This window comes from Lytechinus variegatus, chromosome 2, assembly GCF_018143015.1.
Source record: "Lytechinus variegatus isolate NC3 chromosome 2, Lvar_3.0, whole genome shotgun sequence".
In the NCBI taxonomy this organism is placed as follows: Eukaryota; Metazoa; Echinodermata; class Echinoidea; order Temnopleuroida; family Toxopneustidae; genus Lytechinus; species Lytechinus variegatus.
Window position 1 is genome coordinate 84,362,728 of NC_054741.1, and position 18,785 is coordinate 84,381,512.

The 18,785-nt window shown below is 35.5% G+C and overlaps 1 protein-coding gene across 1 annotated transcript in view; it reads left to right on the plus strand.

The window, feature by feature from the left end:
• LOC121409328 (N-alpha-acetyltransferase 25, NatB auxiliary subunit-like) overlaps positions 1–17,673 on the plus strand; it is a 36,428-nt gene extending 18,755 nt beyond the window's left edge. The window contains exons 12-24 of the mRNA XM_041601259.1: positions 239–349; positions 2,045–2,114; positions 3,117–3,216; positions 3,849–4,000; positions 4,640–4,695; positions 5,072–5,144; positions 6,317–6,578; positions 7,021–7,144; positions 7,632–7,703; positions 9,062–9,159; positions 13,401–13,514; positions 14,392–14,538; positions 16,912–17,673. Coding sequence (XP_041457193.1) covers positions 239–349; positions 2,045–2,114; positions 3,117–3,216; positions 3,849–4,000; positions 4,640–4,695; positions 5,072–5,144; positions 6,317–6,578; positions 7,021–7,144; positions 7,632–7,703; positions 9,062–9,159; positions 13,401–13,514; positions 14,392–14,538; positions 16,912–17,034 — 1,502 coding nt within the window. The 3' untranslated portion in view covers positions 17,035–17,673. The remainder of the gene's footprint in view (positions 1–238; positions 350–2,044; positions 2,115–3,116; positions 3,217–3,848; positions 4,001–4,639; positions 4,696–5,071; positions 5,145–6,316; positions 6,579–7,020; positions 7,145–7,631; positions 7,704–9,061; positions 9,160–13,400; positions 13,515–14,391; positions 14,539–16,911) is intronic.
• The last annotated feature ends 1,112 nt before the right edge of the window (positions 17,674–18,785 follow it).

An 18,785-nucleotide genomic window follows, 5' to 3' on the forward strand; every position in this document is an offset into this window, starting at 1 on the left:
AAGAATTATTATTTTGTAAATTTTCAGCTGTATGGTTTATTGAAAGTTGCAATGATCTCTCTTGTATAATTACATTCCACATAGATATATGTAATATTATTATTTTCATATTTCTTAAAAGCAAAGCATCAATTATTTGCAGGAGGAATAATATTCGTATTTGAATTCTCTACTAGTTTTTTTCTGTGAGTCAGAATGGAATGTTGACTAATCAATGTTTGATATTGTGTTTTTTCAGATGATGACAGGCATTTATGGAAAATGATTATGATGCTAGAAATGGGAATCAGAAACAGCAAAAATAACAGTCAGATGAAACTTTTACTCATGAGACTTTACTGTCTGGCGAGTAAGTAAAGACAGTTATGATTCTAAAGATATATGGAAACTAACTTTATTGATATTTTTCTAATGTATAGATGAATGTGTATATTAATGAGTGAGCTGATCACATGATGAATACAATGATAGTAATTAAAATATAATAATAATGGCTACTTACATGTATACAGCACACAGTTTCACCTTACAGTGCTTACACTACAAGGGTCTGTTTAAGCGACTTTAACTAGATTCACAAACATGAAATGATGGTAATTTTAGAATCAGGGTTTAATTGACTCTCTCTACGATCACAGTTTCTCCATCACTTTGAGCACAGCCGTAAGCGTTGTAGTGTGCAGTGTCACCCAGGAAGGGTAGGCCAACTTCTACACTGGTTTTGCAAAAGATAGCCAAGTCAAATTTCAATACATATGTGCCGCTACTCCATGAAGAAAAAGAAAAAAGTAGGCCGGCTAAACTTATTTGAAGTGGTAATGCAATAGAACTAGGAATGAGGCCAGCTCATAAGAAAGTGATTTTTAGCTCATCTGGCCCGAAGGGCAAGATGAGCTTATGCCGTGGCGTGGCGTCCGTCGTCCGTCCACAATTTCAAAATGCTACTACTTCGCCATTTCAAGTCCGATTTCAAATCTGTTTGCTTTATATAATAGCAGTAGGTGGGGCATTCAAAACTTCTACACAGAATTTTGAAATTCATTAAATATGCTAATTAATGTGCATTTTTCAAATTCACAAAAAATGCTACTTCTTCTTCATTTGTTGACCGATTTTGATTTTTTGCTTCCATCTGGTACAGCTTCATGAGGTTCACCAAACTTCTACACAGAATTTTGAAATTTTGACCAGAACAATTTTTATGCTAATTTATGCGAAATTAATTCATGCATATATTTAAAAATTCACATAAAATGCTTCTTTTTCTTTATTTGTTGACCGATTTTGAATTTTTTGCTTCCATCTGGTAGAGCTTCATGAGGTTCACCAATCTTTTACACAGAATTGTGAAATTTTGACCAGAACAATTTTTATGCTAATTTATGCGAAATGTATTCATAAATCACAGAAAATTCCTCTTCTTCTTTATTTGTTGACAGATTTTGATTTTTATTCTTCCATCTGGTAGAGCTGCATGAGGTTCACCAAACTTGTACACAAAATTTTGAAATTTTGTCTGGAAAATTATTTATTCTAATTTATTCAAAATTTATTCATAAATCACACACAAAAAAATTTCTTCTTCATTTGTTGATCAATTTCAGTTTTGTTTGCTTTATATGATAGCTCAAGGTGGTGATACAAAATTTAAACATTGAATTTTGAAACTCATTGAATCTGCTATTTATTCATATATTTTCAAAACTCACAAAAATTGCTTACTTATTTGTTGATTTATTTTGGTTATTTTTGTTCCATCTGAGAGCTACATTAAGTTCACCAAGGTTCTTCACAGAGTTAAGAAATTTTGACTAGATAATAATTAATACTTAATTCATATGAAATTTATTCATAGATCACAAAAAATGCTTCTCCTTTCTTCATCAATTTCAATTCTATATCCTCAATTTATGTCACCAATATAATTCACTACAGTGTCAACTGGGCTGAAATTAAAACTGTGTTAAATTGTGTTGCGAGATGCCGGATGAGCTCCACATCATTGATGTGCTAGTTATGTTTTTTCTTTCTCTTATTTTCTCAGGTGTGTTTGGACCCATCCCAGAGCTTTTCACCAGTTTAGATATCAAACACATACAACAAGACACCCTAGGGTAAGACCTTATCAGAATATATGTGATTCAATTTAGATATCACACACATACAACGTTTTTCTGTAGGAAAAAGCATAAAAAAAATAACAGTCATGTAAACTATTCATGCAAAGCCAGAGCACCCATTTCTGGTGTCCACAGAATTAAGCCGGCAATAGGGGATTCCGTGCATGGCGGACAAATAGTTAATTAGGAAAGTTGATTTGCTTGGATGTGTGCTTCAATGTAACACTTAAACTAAGTTGAGTAGCATGTAAAGATTGAAGCAGCACACATACATGTTTTTATCTCTTGTTCCTGGATGTGCAGGGTTTGATACGCAGCTAACCAGCTTATTTGACTAATTTTGATTTCATTTTCCAACATTGTGTGTCAGTAGATCTAGGTTTATGCTTTGTAACAACATCTCTTGCTTGGAGGTGATTTCCAGTTTTATTTGGAATATTCAGAATATAACTTATTGTGATTGTGACTGCTTTGTTCTTGGAAAGGCTTGTGATTACGTTTCTAAGCAAAGCATTATTGATTGATATTACTTACTGATTGACTTGTTATTATGTTATCCTGATTTGGGGGACACAGTATCAATACCACTGGCGAGTAAAAAACACACACAAAAAAAACAAAAAAAAAACAAATGAACTTATTTTTTTTATGGTCGATCTAGGTATAGTCTTGATCTATACATTAATTGGTTTATCAAATGACTAGGATCCATATATCTTATTTAACTCTAGAATTGTCCAAATCTACTCTGCTGTGTGTCATTGCTTCAAACAATTGCTTGTTTTCTGCATTTATTTGACACAATGCACTCAGAACTGCATGTTATTTGTGTACATTGAATTGTCTTTAAAAAATTGGTTACATTTTGTGCCTGAAAGTGTCTCATATTCTTCATATATGTAACTTGGGAATGTTAGAGGATACTCAAATATCATTGACAACAATGACCATTTACAAGAACTTAAAATGATTTTTGTTTTCCTTTTTGTTTTTTAGCTATAATGCAGCTAGGTTTGTGAAGTCACTTGGTCACTATTCATCTGCTAACTCACTCTACAATTCAACTCTAAGGTTCTTCACTTCAAATCATAAAGATGTAAGGAGGCATATCAGGCATTTGTTGTTCAAAATTTGTAGATATATTATTTCTTAATAAGTTTTACTAGCTGATCTTGCTCTATTGATTTTTGTTTATTTTACATTTAAGTGCCTTCTGTTTATTTTAAATGTTTGTATTACTTTGTATTATTCAGGGCCCCCATGTAAAACAATGTCTCATTACTGATCAGGCTACCCTGTTGAAAATGAATAAAAAAAAGGAAAGAAAAAAGTTGAATTCTTGATTGCAGATTCCAATAGCAGCATTAGCACATGTCATTAACAACTGCATTATAAAAATGCATATTTCATCGTACAGTTAACTAAATAGCTATTTGGTATTGCAAACTCTAAAAATAGTAAAATAAAGAAATGTTCAAATATTTTTGAACAACAATTATCAAGAGCTAATGCAAGGTTGAGCTGAAGACAAAATAGAACAGGAGCAAATATATTTTAAATGTAAGAATAAGTGGCTTAACCCTGTGTAGCCTGGAAATTGGGGTTTATTTTATCCCTGTCATTTATAACGATATCTGTATGAATTAAAGCTTCTGCCAGAATTAGTTTAATCATGATTGTAAAAATGAAAGAAGTTGTAAATGTGTATTTTTTTTGGTTTTCTTATAGACTACAGAACACATCATTGCTGCATACAAGTTTGGATCATTTCACAAGATCCCTGAGTTTGTGTCTTTCAGGAAGAGAGTAAAGCATTCAGTTCACTTTGCTCAGACCACAGTAGAGAAGATGTTATTAGATTTAATGCTAGATTCTGAGAAGTGAGTACCAAAGGAGAAAGAGGATATCTAAATATTTTTTCTTTTGAAAATTGATCAATGGGCTGGTGGTAACTCAATGTAATGATTCCCTTGGAAGACCAGTTTTATTGCCAATCCACTGCCAACTCACCACATGGTCTACTTTTATCTAGTCTAATGCCATTCTGTCCAACATTTCGTCTACCAACCATTTGGTCCAATCATCACTTCGTCCAATCACTAGTTCGTCTATGACCATATATCGTCTCAAAACCAGTTGGCCTAATATTCATTTTATTTTCATTCATTTTGCCCAATTAACACTTAGTCTAATCATACCCATTAGTATATGGACCAACTTGATATTAGACGAAATAGTAAGTGGATGAAATGGCAATTAGACAGTGTGGATGTAGGACAAACTGATGGTAGACCAAATGATAGTACATGAGTTGGTAATTGGACGAATTGGCTTTGGACCACATGAAAATAAACCGTTAATACCCTCGAATTTTCACTATGTATTACAGATGGTTCTCAGACAATATTTCAACTAACTACAGGGGCTGTAACAGTGTGTTATTTGATGTGTTAATATTACAGTGACATTTGTGATGTTGTAAATAAAACCTATCGTTATCAATTATTTTGATACTGCAGTAATAACAAGACATATGAAGACATTGTTCAAGACATGGAAATCATCCCTGCTAATGGTGAGTTCTTTTTGTATTAAATCATGTTTTACTGGGATGATTGATATTGAATACACAATTAGTCATTCCAGCTAATAAGCCATACTTATTTGGTTATAAATTCTATGGTGCATTCATCACTTGTGTATCATGTGGAAAAAGGCAGTATGTGTTCACCATTTATGAAGTGTACTAGAAGAAAGTAAGCATTTTATTTTTTCTTTGTTATGGATTGAGTTATTGAAATTAAGGTGTTGGAATTATTATAATAATTGTACTTGCTTATGTAGCGCATAACACTTTATGAGAATTCTCTAGCGCTTTACTATCATGCAGCATAATTACTCTGGCTTTAGCATAGCAGTTGTTACACACACTTTATATCTCTTGATTATAGATGACACAGACTGGGATGATCTCCGTGATAATAGAGATCTGAAGTGCTTCACCTCGTGGTCTCCTAAAGAAAGGTATGAAACTTGGTTTATTATTGTTGTTGATGCAAAAACAACTGTGTGTGAGTGAGAGAAAGAAAGAAAGTGAAATATAGAGTGCTTGTATTCTCATAAATGGTAAGTGAACTGAGGCTAGACTAAGGGCCTTTTCACAAGAAAATCTTGAATCATCTTTGAAATGATGATTGCAATTCGTCTAGAATCATTGTACCATTCATACGTTCACTCAAAAACTGTGAAATGAATTTGAATACCTGAGCGAAGGCGGTATTGTGTCCTTGGTGACTTGTCAATCAAACCCAATCAAAGCACTGAATAGCAATAAAGAAATTACACTGAGTGCAGGACCAAATTGTTTCCTGATGTACATGAACAATGTGGAATGCTACATTGACAATGGATCAACCATCAGCATGTTTGCAGATATTAAAGAAGATATTGATAGCATGCAAATGGACATAACCACTTAAATACTTGGGCAGAAATGTGGTAGATTAAGTATATAACACAATTAAGTATTGTGTTATGCATATAGGATTCCACAACCCACATCATACATATCGTATGGGAAATGACAGAGAAACCACCAAAGAAAAGGATCTTGATGTATGGATACATAAGTCTAAAGGATTCTACTCAATATGCCGCTTTGGCCAAGAAAGCTAATAGAGCTTTGGGAATGATCAACAGGAACTTCATTTATAGTATAGATGTAATTCTATAACATTGCAAATCCCTTGTCAGGCCACATTTGGACTACTGCATGCAAGCTCGCTGCCCATATCTATTTAAAGACATTCAAGTTCTTGAAAGGTGCAGGCTGGGGCTACCAAACTTATTCCCAACTTAGGAGATCTACCCTATTAATCAAGATTGAAAGACTTCACCTCACAACATTGGAACATAGGCAGAAGAGGGGTGATCTTATTGAAGCCCCCCCCCCCAAACCAAACCTTGCCACACTAATATCTATCTACATGAAGATGGAAATGTGGCACTTTAAGATATGTTCAAGGTATGAATAGGTCTTTCTTTCACCTTTAGCCTATTCGCTGTTTGTATACTAATGGGCTTTCAAAACCCATTAGTATACAAATAGCTTCTGAAAAATACAAAATACTTCTGAAATACCAAAACTTTTGGTATTTCAGAATTTATTGATCTCAAGCTTATCTTTCTTCATCCAGGCAAGTATCAGAGGAAGACATTGAGATATCATCTAAACAAGAGAAATCATGGTTGAAGTTACGTAGTCTGTTATTGAGATGTCTTGCTGCTGCTGCCCATCTTTCACCTCATCAATTCTCTAATGAGTCTCAACAAGGAGATGGTAATACTCCAGCTACAAGCTGTGAATCTACACAGAGAAGAGATACCTTGAAAAAACTGCTTGAAGATCTTGCTTGCCATGTGGGTACAATAAGAGAAGATCCACATCTTAATTGGAAGGTAAGAGTTGTTCCATTTCATTTCAAATAAATTCAAATGAAACACAAAAATTCTTTTAAAAAAAAATGGTCCAATTTAATGTGTATTGAACATTAAATGGTGATGTGTGCTCTTTGTAATGTTGGTCTCCCCTTCATAGAAATTAAACCTTGGCTGTGTGTTTAAGCCAGGGTTTAGTTTAAACTCTGGTTTTATTAAACTAGGTTATCAGAATTGATGAGAACTGAATTAAACTAGATGTGAGGTCTAATTTTTTCAGGGAGGAAAGATGTTGCCTCTGACGTGTGATCTTGACAAATGACGTGATATGGGCATAGATTGTTTACTTATAATACCAAAAATTATTCCTTTATGTCAAGAAAACTTGATGATAGTATAAAGAATTATATCTTTGGAAAACAGGACAGAGGTACCTTATTTCAGTTTTCTCTTTGTTGTTTAGTTCTCAACCCAAGGTCCGCCCAAGACGAACCTACCAGATTACTTATCAGGGAAACATGATGTTATTCTGATGGCAGGCTTCAAGATGGTTCTTACTACATATGAATTCTTCAATCTCAGCTCAGGTAATAATTTTTAGCTGATGCCCTTCTAGGAAAATAGTAATAGCAATTTAATACATGAAATGAGTTTGCAAGTTTTGTTTTTCTTTTTGTACATGTTTTTGAAAACCAAAAAAAAGAGAGTGGAAGCCCAAGGGTCTTTTTTCTATGAACAATGCTATTTCTTCTGTGTTTTAGAGTGTTATTTGGATTATTTTATGCTATGGCCGACTACTTTACTATACCCCCCTCACCCTTCATGATAAAAGGGCGTAAATAACATGTCAATATTAATCTAAAATGAGATTCCTAACTTATTCATTTTTTGTTCTGCCCAATGAACATGATAAATTAATTCCCCTCCACGATATAACTATATAAATCAATTTTGAAAAAAAGAATAGTGCTCTGTTTTACAAAAATTACAGTATACCATCTTATGTTTGTGCATATAGAATCAAGTATTATGTGCTTCATAAATGTAATATTGTGAATATGATTTATTTCACAGAGGATCCATCTTTTGAAGAGACACAGATAAGGATAACAGAATGCATGAAGGAAATTCTTTCAAACTTACAAGGTATGACTGTTTTGAATCTGTTTTTTTTCTTGGGACTCCTATTGTACATAGACCAGGGTCCTGTATCACAAAGGTTGGCAATTAATTCTACATTGCAGTCAATGCAATTAACCATAAAAAATGTTCTACGATGCTTACTAAGCTTTTCGTTATGGGATCCAGGTCTGATACAAAAAGGGTTCTGTCTCAGACTTTGATATCCTTTTTGCAACAGGAACTTGTCTTAGACTTGGTCAAATGTCATTTAGGGTCAATGAACTTTATAGACCATTATGGGGGAATCCACATCAAAATCATAACCAAGGTTAAGTTTTTGAAATGTCATACCTTTAAAATTTTATGGATCTAGTTCATGAAACTTAGACATACTGGTAATGGTGTATCGTTATTCATCCTGCATGAGTTTCAGGTCACATGACCAAGGTCAAAGGTCATTTAACCCTAAATAGACTGGGCTATTTCGACACGTAAGATGACGGGGGGGGGGGTGATTGTGAACTCGGCCGTCGATAGCGCGATCACTAACGAAATGTTGCTTAATTCTGGAACCGCGTACCTGGGGGTCACAAATTTGGTCTCAAAAGTTGCGTCAGATTAAAAAATAAAAAGTCGGCGAGTGATGCAGTCAAAAGATTTCGCACGACGGATTTTTTCGCGAAAAACATTGAGGGGGGGCTGAATAAGCCCCCCAGTCTTCTTAGGGTTAAGGTCAATGAACTTTGGCCACGTTGGAGGTATTTGTTTACTTGCCATCATAACTTTTGGATGTTTATGGATCTTGTTCATAATTTAGACATTAGGTTAATCAAGTATCACTGAATGTTTTGCACTAGTATTGGGTCACATGATCAAGGTAAAAGGTCATTTAGGGTCAATGAATGTAGTATATCATCATATGAATGATGTTTGTTCATGAATAATTATTCAATATTTTTTAAAGGCAGCACTGCTGCTGTATTGAGTCACGTAATGCAGGTGAGACTGCAAGAGGTGTTCCACTTGTTCCCTTTTCACTCAATATTGAGCTCCTAGAAAATCCTGTGAGGTTTCAACAAAGGTGAACCTCGGGGTGTGAATGTAGGCTAAAATGTTGTGAGGTGCTGATGTAACTAATCTATATGAATTAATAAGATGTTCCCATTGCACCATGACTTATACCTATTATGAAATGACTGGCTATTGAATCAGCAGGGAAATGAGTTGTTGGATTCAAGCACAGAAATAATTCTGGAACATGTACTAAGATGTGGAAAACATCAGAGACTTGTATAAATGAATTATGGGTCATGGAGTCAAGCCTCATTAATTTGTTATTACACTTGAAACAAGCATAGAATATGAATGCATTTATTTGACAGAGTCTTTGAGGAGAAGTAGACGAAGCTTGATCATTGAGAAGGATGATAAGAAGACACTAGACAGACATATACTACCAGAAACTGTCCAACTTGTTGAGGTAAGATTAATTTGATTTTCATCAAATGAATCAGGGCGCGACAAACCCGCTTGCCCGCTTGCCCGGGGCAAGTGAAAATGACGTGCGGGCAAGCACTTCCCAAAGTCAATTGCCCGATCGGGCAAGTGGTTGTTGCGTCTTTTTTCTGTACCGTTCCTCGTTTTTCCGTAAATCATCAAAAATCCACACTCAAAATCATGAATAAGCCTTTAAAAATAGCGAGTAGCGCAGTTTCAAATTCCAAAATTGCGTTATTTTTTCTGTACCACGTATTTCCATACATGGTACCAGGTATGAAAAAAATCAATGCAATGGCCGGGAAACAGTTGAATGTAGTATAGGGGTCCATTATAACTACCATCATGTGCAATTTCTAATGCACATTTTCCCCCTTCCGATATCACAATTCTGTGATAAAATAATTAGAATTACACAGGAAATAAATCACAGTCTAGTAACCGCGCATTGGTGAGTTGTCATTCGGCTTTGCTTTTCAAAACGGCCTATTAACATAAAAAATAACTTGCCGTATTTGTTGATTATAACTTAAAATTCATTTGTTTCCCTTTTTGAGGGGATGAGGTAAATATCAGACAATAAATCATCAAACAAAGCTCCATCTATTTTACAAGGACGGCGGGAGGCTCACGCACGTGCGTATACTAGCTAGCCAGTCTGAGCTCTGTCTCTCTGCCAGAGCTCTGGGGGACAATTCGCTCAGTAAAGGCCTCAATGATGGTGATTTTCTGTTTCAGACAGAGTTTACATTTCGGGTATATTATTCAAAACTTCCAATAAAGTTTGATGATTTCTTCATTGTCATGTATATTTAAGTTATTAATGAATACATTCCCACCAAATTTAGACTCCCCCATGGAGAAATGCAATTTTCGTAGAAGTCTGCGTTTTCAAAGAACTTCAGGAAAAGTTAGGGTATGTGGGCCTTTATTACATGGCCGAGTACAGGTTATTGTACTGGAATAGGCGAAGTAGAAATTAGATATTGAATTCATTTATATCAAAGTTCAACTCACAGTCACACCCACACAAACACCCACACACACACAACACACACACCCAAGATTCTAAGCATAGTGAAAGAAATTACTTAAAAATCATACAATATTAAACAATGTTAGTAATAATTCATTAATAAGTGAACAGGTATTCCTCAAAATAGATAAAAAAGTAGCATGTGAAAACATGTAGATAAAATTATTGACAGAGTGGAACATCATAAAATTATGAAGAAAAGACTTGATGGTTTCCAAATATTTTTTTTTAAACAAGAAAATATGGAAAATAAATGACCATTTCATGGATTTAAAGATGCAAAATGTGAAATTTTAGCCACTCCACTTTTGATGATAAAATTATTTTTTCCGAGTCAATAAAGAGCTGAACATTTTTCACTGGCTTTCTTACTTTTCTAACTACGGTAAATGAAAGCAATTCTAAGGAAATATGGTACGCAGGAAGCAATTTCATGGATTTAAAGATGCAAAATATGAAATTTTAGCAACTTTTGTTGAAGGGTTTTTTAAAACCTTAAATACCCATAAAAAATTGTTTTTTTTTCTCCAAAATAAACGTAAAGACTTAGGCCTACGTTGCTGAAAATATCCTTTTCAATGTGTGTTCTTTTATACTGGACATGATTCTCAATTGTTATTTTGTATACCTTAATAAAAACAAGAGTAGTGCCGTCATAATGAAAAATTATTTTAAAAATTGGGCAAGCAGTTTTTTCTATCGGGCAAGCAAATTATTTCATCACTTGCCCAACAGGGCAAGTGACAAAAAAAAATTTTGTAGAGGCCTGTGAATTAAAGCCTATTTTTAGGTTTGGTGAACTATTTTATAATCATAAATTCTCATTTACCAAGAAGTAAAGTTACCAGTTGTGTTCTGTAATGTGTAAGTTATGGCTCGTTTAGATTTGCTATCGTTCCATGGATTAGTTCATGATTTTTGTTTGCAATGGCATCATCAACATTGAAATCTCAACCAAGGTCGTATTTTTGACATGTGATCAAAACTAGAAAGTGTATGTCCCTAGTTCATGAAACATGGACAGAATGGTTATCAAGTATCGGTAATCATCTTGCATGAGTTTCAGCTTACATGATAAAGGTCAGAGGGAATTTAAGATCAATGAACTCAATGAAACTTTTCTCTTTGACATGGCTGGAAATAATTTCTTTTCAAATTTAACTTTATTTCCACAATTAAAAATATTTTATATACCAATCATTGACATTTAAAGATGTACAACTGTTCTACTGAAAATCATATTTATACATGTGAATTAGCATATGAACTATGTAAATATGATTTTAACATAATTATGAATAAATCCAAGAGGAGAGGGGGGGGGCGTGAAAACAAATTACACAATGAGAGGAAAGCTTTCCTTAGAAGTGTTTTGTTCTGGATACAGGGACGTTTAAACTGATCAAGAGATTTGCTTATTTTTTTTCATAATTCAGTTTTTAATGATAAAATGATTTTAAAACAATCAAGAGAACAATTACATGGAATAACACACATAGAATTACAAGATTTACATATTTTGATAGAATTAGGTAATGAAGTCGAAAAGAGTTGTCCAAAATAAAAAGATTGTTTGCTTGAGACTTTACGTGACACAGAGGGGTGTAATTGTTACAATTTCTAGTTTGATATGTATGGAACAATTTTTTTATTTTAAAATAATTGTGGAAACACTTTAGTAACATCTGATTGTGGCATTGGTACATTAATAAACAGGTCTGTAATGAAATGATATTCTTAATTGGTAAGATATTTTCTCGTTGGAAAACAGGTACACTTTTAAAAAGGTAATTAGAACGAGTCATAAGGCGGATTGCTTGTTTTTGTTAAAGAAATATTTGCTATATATTTCTTTTAGTTGTGAGTTCTCATGCAATTACTACATAGTTAATGGTAGATGAGATAAAAGCACAATGTAACATAAGAACTGAAATAGGCAAAAATTTTAAGTTAAGCTATTACCCCAATCTTTTTGGCAATTTTATTGCGTACCTGTTTAGAATGAAAGTTCCTATACTAATTGTCATCCATAAAAATACTAGCCCTTGGTCCACTTTCCAGAACCCTTTGATGGGACCTAATCAGCCCTAGGTCCGCTTACCAGATCCCCCAGATGGGACCTAATCCGCCCTTTGTCCACTTGCCAGATCCCCCAGAGGAGACCTAATCAGCCCTAGGTCCACTTGCCAGATCCCCAAGAGGGGACCTAATCAGCCCTAGGTCCACTTGCCAGATCCCCAAGAGGGGACCTAATCAGCCTTAGGTCCACTTGCCAGATTCTCCAGAGGGGACCTAATCAGCCCTAGGTCCACTTGCCAGATCCCCAAGAGGGGACCTAATCAGCCCTAGGTCCACTTGCCAGATCCCCCAGATGGGACCTAATCAGCCTTAGGTCCACTTGCCAGATCCTCCAGAGGGGACCTAATCAGCCTTAGGTCCACTTGCCAGATCCCCCAGAGGGGACCTAATCAGCCTTAGGTCCACTTGCCAGATCCTCCAGAGGGGACCTAATCAGCCTTAGGTCCACATGCCAGATCCTCCAGAGGGGACCTAATCAGCCCTAGGTCCACTTGCCAGATCCCCAAGAGGGGACCTAATCAGCCCTAGGTCCACTTGCCAGATCCCCCAGAAGGGACCTAATCAGCCTTAGGTCCACTTGCCAGATCCCCCAGAAGGGACCTAATCAGCCTTAGGTCCACTTGCCAGATCCTCCAGAGGGGACCTTATCAGCCCTAGGTCCACTTGCCAGATCCCCAAGAGGGGACCTAATCAGCCCTAGGTCCACTTGCCAGATCCCCCAGATGGGACCTAATCAGCCTTAGGTCCACTTGCCAGATCCTCCAGAGGGGACCTAATCCGCCCTTTGTCCACTTGCCAGATCCCCCAGAGGGGACCTAATCAGCCTTAGGTCCACTTGCCAGATCCTCCAGAGGGGACCTAATCAGCCCTAGGTCCACTTGTCAGATCCCCAAGAGGGGACCTAATCAGCCCTAGGTCCACTTGCCAGATCCCCCAGAGGGGACCTAATCAGCCCTAGTTCCACTTGCCATATCCTCCAGATGGGACCTAATCAGCCTTAGGTCCACTTGCCAGATCCCCAAGAGGGACCTTATGCTTTTGGTCCTCTGGTTGCTTCTTTATCATTTAGCTTAAAGTTAACCACATAGCATTCATTCTCCATCCTCCAGACATTCATCTTCATACTCCTCTTGAGTAGCGTCGGCTATAAGATGATGAAGAAACTCAAGCAAGCATCACAACGGAGAGGCAAGAAGAAGAAAGTAACACCTCCTAAACCACTAGTAAGTTAGACAGTGTGCTTATGGATGGGCACATCTGTTTTGACAGAGATGGTATATAATGCAATGATACAAATAGGTCTTTTAGAAGCCAACTTTGCACACAGACACAAGTAAGTGTCTGTGTATATATGAATCATCACAAGTTACTTTAGAGAAGATAGATGAGAAACAGAAAAAGGAAGAATGAGCAATATTTGGGATCAAGAAAATGGGTAGGGATACGAAGGATGGGGGATTTAACTTTTCAATAAATTCCAGAAAATTTTATCTTAATTATTGTATATTGAATTTGTTGGTATTTGTAGAGCAGGGCTCTAAAACAAAAGTTTGCAATCAGTTACTAAATAACCATAGCCAATCAGGATCTTTGTTGCAAAACACTGACTAGAAACCAATCAGAATTGTGCTTCTCATCAATTTCAAACCTTTTGTTTTACAGGGCCAAGAATTTCATTACATGGGCAACAAGGCATCTCAAAAACTCTATTAAGCAGAGTTAAAATGCATGTTTCTTTGGTATGACCTTATCCATTGGCAGCCCTTTAACACAGTAATAACTTGATTTAGTTCTCAAGGTAATTTTTATCAATGCTAGATTATCAAGTTATTGAAAAAAGGATTTCATTGCTCCATTCATAATAAGGTCTTTCAATACTGTGTATTTAAAATCACATTTTGAAAGGACAACCAGTGTGTTGGCTCAGTTGGTAGAGCGTACGCCTCACAACAGGAATAGAGATACGTCTCTACAGTGGCTGTTGGGCCCATGATTTACTTGGCAAAAAGAATTTTCTGAGTATTCTTATTTTAAATTTTATTTCAATCAATAATAATATGGATATTTATATTATTTATACTTTGTATTTTGATGGTACAGCCGGCAGTGATGGATCAATTCAAGTCCTATATGGAAGAGTTTCATGTGTTATTAGAAGGTATTCATATGGCTGTTATGGATACAGATATGGTTTTCCTTGCCCTCAAACTTGATCAGATGCAACTCACTGATGGAGATCATGAGTTTGTAAGTATGAGTTATATGAAATAAAAAAAGCCCCCTCATTTCTTCATAATTCAAAGTAATTGCCCTTGAAACTCCTACAGTGGTTTCCATGTGACTTATTTTACGGTGAGGTCTGCTCTAATCTGTAAATGCTAATAGAAATATTTCCAGTACATGGTAACTCTCATATTCTTGCAATGTGTAGGGGAAGGTGGGGTGAGTTGTGACACTTTTTGCATTTTGCATGTTAGAATTGATATGACTAGTAATATTGTAGAAATAAGTACCTTGCCTTTAAATTTGATTCTTGGGAAATTTTTTTCGCCTATAGATAACTTTCTACCCCCACTGAAAGTCATCGTGACCTTTGAAAAAAACGATGTAAAATGGCTCAACTTGCCCCATCTGTGGGATAAGTTGTGCCACCATTTGGGGTAAGTTGAGTCTCAAAAACTATGTAGGGGAAGGCGGGGTAAGTTGAGCATAGGGGCAAGTTGAGCCACCAGCCCCAGGCCAATAATGAATGAGTCAGACATCGTGGTGGTGTCATGTACTGATGACCCATAGCATAACCCCTAACCCCACCACATTGTTTCCAACTTTGAAACAAAAAGTATTTTTTAGAGGGAAAAATATGAATTTCAGCCAAAAAAGTAAATAAGAGTGTGAAATAGATAAGTGCTTTATAAACACACACGTCTTTAAATATAATAAAGACATGATAACAACATTATTAGTCCAGGTATGGATCTTCATTCTTGTCATAGTCTTTTATATGATGGATGCATAATAAATGTGTGGATACAAAATTATTGCACTAAGTTCGGACTGGGGTAAGTTGAGCCAAACAGCATGGGGCATGTTGAGCCATGGTAATTCCTATGGTAATGTATCTTAAAAAACAAACAAACCATAACAATCGATTGAAATGCAGGCTGAAAGATGCAAATTTACATGACTGCTCTTTTCCTTTTACAGGATGTTAGTATTTATAGAGAATTAGCAAGTGAATTGACTTTAAACAAAAAATGACATGCTGGTTCTCCCCCATACATTTTGTACATAGTTTTTGTGGCTCAACTTACCCCAGAAGGTGGCTCAAACTTACCCAATATATGGGGCAAGTTGAGCCATTTGACATCGTTTTTTTCAAAGGTCACGATGACTTTCAGTGTGGGGATAGAAAGTTATATATAGGTGGAAAATATTTCAGAAGAATTAAATTTCAAGGCAAGGTACTTATTTCGACAAGATTATTAATCATATCAATTCTAACATGCAAAAAGCAAAAACTGTCACAACTTACCCCGCCTTCCCCTACAAAATGTATGTAGGAAGAACCAGGATGTCAATTTTTCATTTAAAGTCTTTTCACTTCCTAATTCTCTATAAATACTAACATCTTCTAAAAGTAAAAGAACTTTCATGTGAATTTGCTCCTTTCTGCCTGCATGTCAATGGTTTTTTACATTTTTAACATTTTTTATTATACATCACCATAAGAATTACCATGGCTCAACTTGCCCCATGTTGATTTGGCTTAAATTTCCCCAGTCCAAACTTATTGCGATATTTTCATATCCACACATTTCTCATGCATTCATCATGTAAAAGACTATGACAAAAATGAGAATCCATACCTGGACTAACAATATTGTTCTTATTTCTATGATATATTTAAAGACGTGTGTGGGTAAAAAGCACTTATTTACACCCTTTTTTACTTTTTTGGCTGAAATTTGTATTTTTCCCTATAAAAAAGCACTTTTTGTTTCAGAATTGGAAACAAAGTGGTGGGGTTAGGGGTTATGCTATGGGTCATCAATACATGACACCACCACAATGTCTGACTCGTTCATTATTGGCCTGGGGGTGGTGGCTCAACTTGCCCTGTGCTCAACTTACCCTTCCCCTATATGAATTGATTCTTGGCATTGGGGAGGTGATTGCTCTTAGACGTGTGGTGCAATTACACTGATTATTTAAGGTTTCATCCAGTTTTTTTCAATCGTTTTTTTATTTGGTGCAATTACACTGATTATTTAAGTTTTCATCCAGTTCTATTGTTGGTTATTTGCCTCTTGGTTTGTAACCATTTCATAAAGATTTCATGCTTTCATAATCAATACTGATATTTCATTACATACCTATCAAATACAATCTTTTTTTTTCACTTCTTTTTTCTCGTTCCCCCTCTCTTTCCCATTTTTTCTTTCCCTCATCCTGTATCTGTTTACTTCCCTGTTTCTCTGCACCTCTCTCTCTCTCTTCCTTTCTTTGCACCTTTCTCTCTTTCCCCATTCTTCTCCCCTTATGTTAAATCTGTTCTCTTCCCATCTTTTGTTTCTTTGCACCTCTCTTTCTCATCTTCTTTTCCCTTGTGTATCTGTATAGTTCACAGAAGAAGAAGAGAGAGTTATGTGGTCCAAGGTTGAAGAGAGCTACCAAGAATCTTGTAAGGAGATGTCAGATGCCCTCAAGGGAAAAATAGAGTACTTTGCTTCTCTCAAGTTATGATGAAGGATTCTTTGACATACTTGGGAAATTCCTTCATTATAAGGGGAATCCCCTTAGATCTGTAGGCACATGAATGGATGTTACATGTGTCACATGAATGAATGTTATGTATGTCACATGAATGAATGTTGTGTGTCACATGAATGGATTTTATTTGTCACATAAATGGATGTTATGTGTGTCACATGAATGGATGTTATGTGTGTCACATGAATGGATTTTATGTGTCACATGAATGGATTTTATGTGTCACATGAATGGATTTTATGTGTCACATGAATGGATTTTATGTGTCACATGAATGGATGTTATGTGTGTCACATAAATGGATGTTATGTGTGTCACATAAATGGATGTTATGTGTGTCACATAAATGGATGTTATGTGTGTCACATGAATGGATTTTATGTGTCACATAAATGGATGTTATGTGTGTCACATAAATGGATGTTATGTGTGTCACATGAATGGATTTTATGTGTCACATGAATGGATGTTATGTGTGTCACATAAATGGATGTTATGTGTGTCACATAAATGAATGTTATGTGTATAGCAAGCAGAACTTGTGTTCATATTGTCATTGAAGGATGTATTTGCTGTTTCCATTGAGTTGCTGAAGTATAAACTTTAAGGAATATGGATTAAAATCAACCACAAAAACTTCAGCATTTCATATAAATATGGATAGCCAATTGTGAAACTAATCACCTACAGAAAGGGTTCACAGTTTGTTAATACATGTGGTGCTCAATTGTTTTATAGCTTTCTGAGAATGATAAATTGTTTTATTCACCAGCATGGCGAAGGAACACATTCAACGTCAGAACAAACAATGTAAACAAAATGGAAATTTTCAGCATTCATAGTTTGAGCTCAAGAGTGGGACCATGGTCAAAGTTTCACTGGACTTCTGCATACAAACCTTTGAGAATACTTGTTCCAAATTGTGTGATCTTCAATAATTATTATATTTCTATTACGTGTATAACTTTGACATGAATTCAAGAGATTAGGCATGGAATACTTCTGGTTTGGATTATGAAATGTTGGCGTTTGCATAGAGATGGTCAAATTCATTGAAAAACTTTTTGATTGGAATTCAAGAGATTCAGCTTGTCATAGATTATTGGAACATCCAAATAGCAATGCTTATTGAATGCTATTAACTTTATTGGTTTAACGAAGAGATTCTTGATAATAAGTGAAGCATGCTTCATTGCTGTAACTATAAATCATAGGTGTAACATAGTGGGTAACATAACCAGGTCAAGTGTACCATTCCCTTTGCTGCGTAAGGGACACTTCCATCATTTTTGCAATTATATTTAATGTACACAATTAGCAATTTTTGCATAATAAATGGCCTTATCAACTTTGACTAGCACAAGTCCACAACATTGCATTATTGAATAAATTGCAGTTACAGCATTTTCATGGTTAATCATTGATTCACATATATGTAGTTGTAATACATGTTAAGTTGGAAACTGTCCTCTTTGACCTTTGTGAAAGTGACTATCAGCAATCACATTTTCTGTTAAGCCTAATAGAGCCAGGTAATTTGGACCCATCTCACCGTGTGGGGGGGGGGGTTGATTATGTCTGATCGCATGAGTGCCACAAAAAATTGGCTCAGGGGTTGTGATGAAATCTACGAGGCTATATGGTTAACTTTTCTGAATAATAAAAATTTTTTCATGAGAATTTATTGTTAATTTATGCATAAAATTTTAAAACAATGTTCTCAT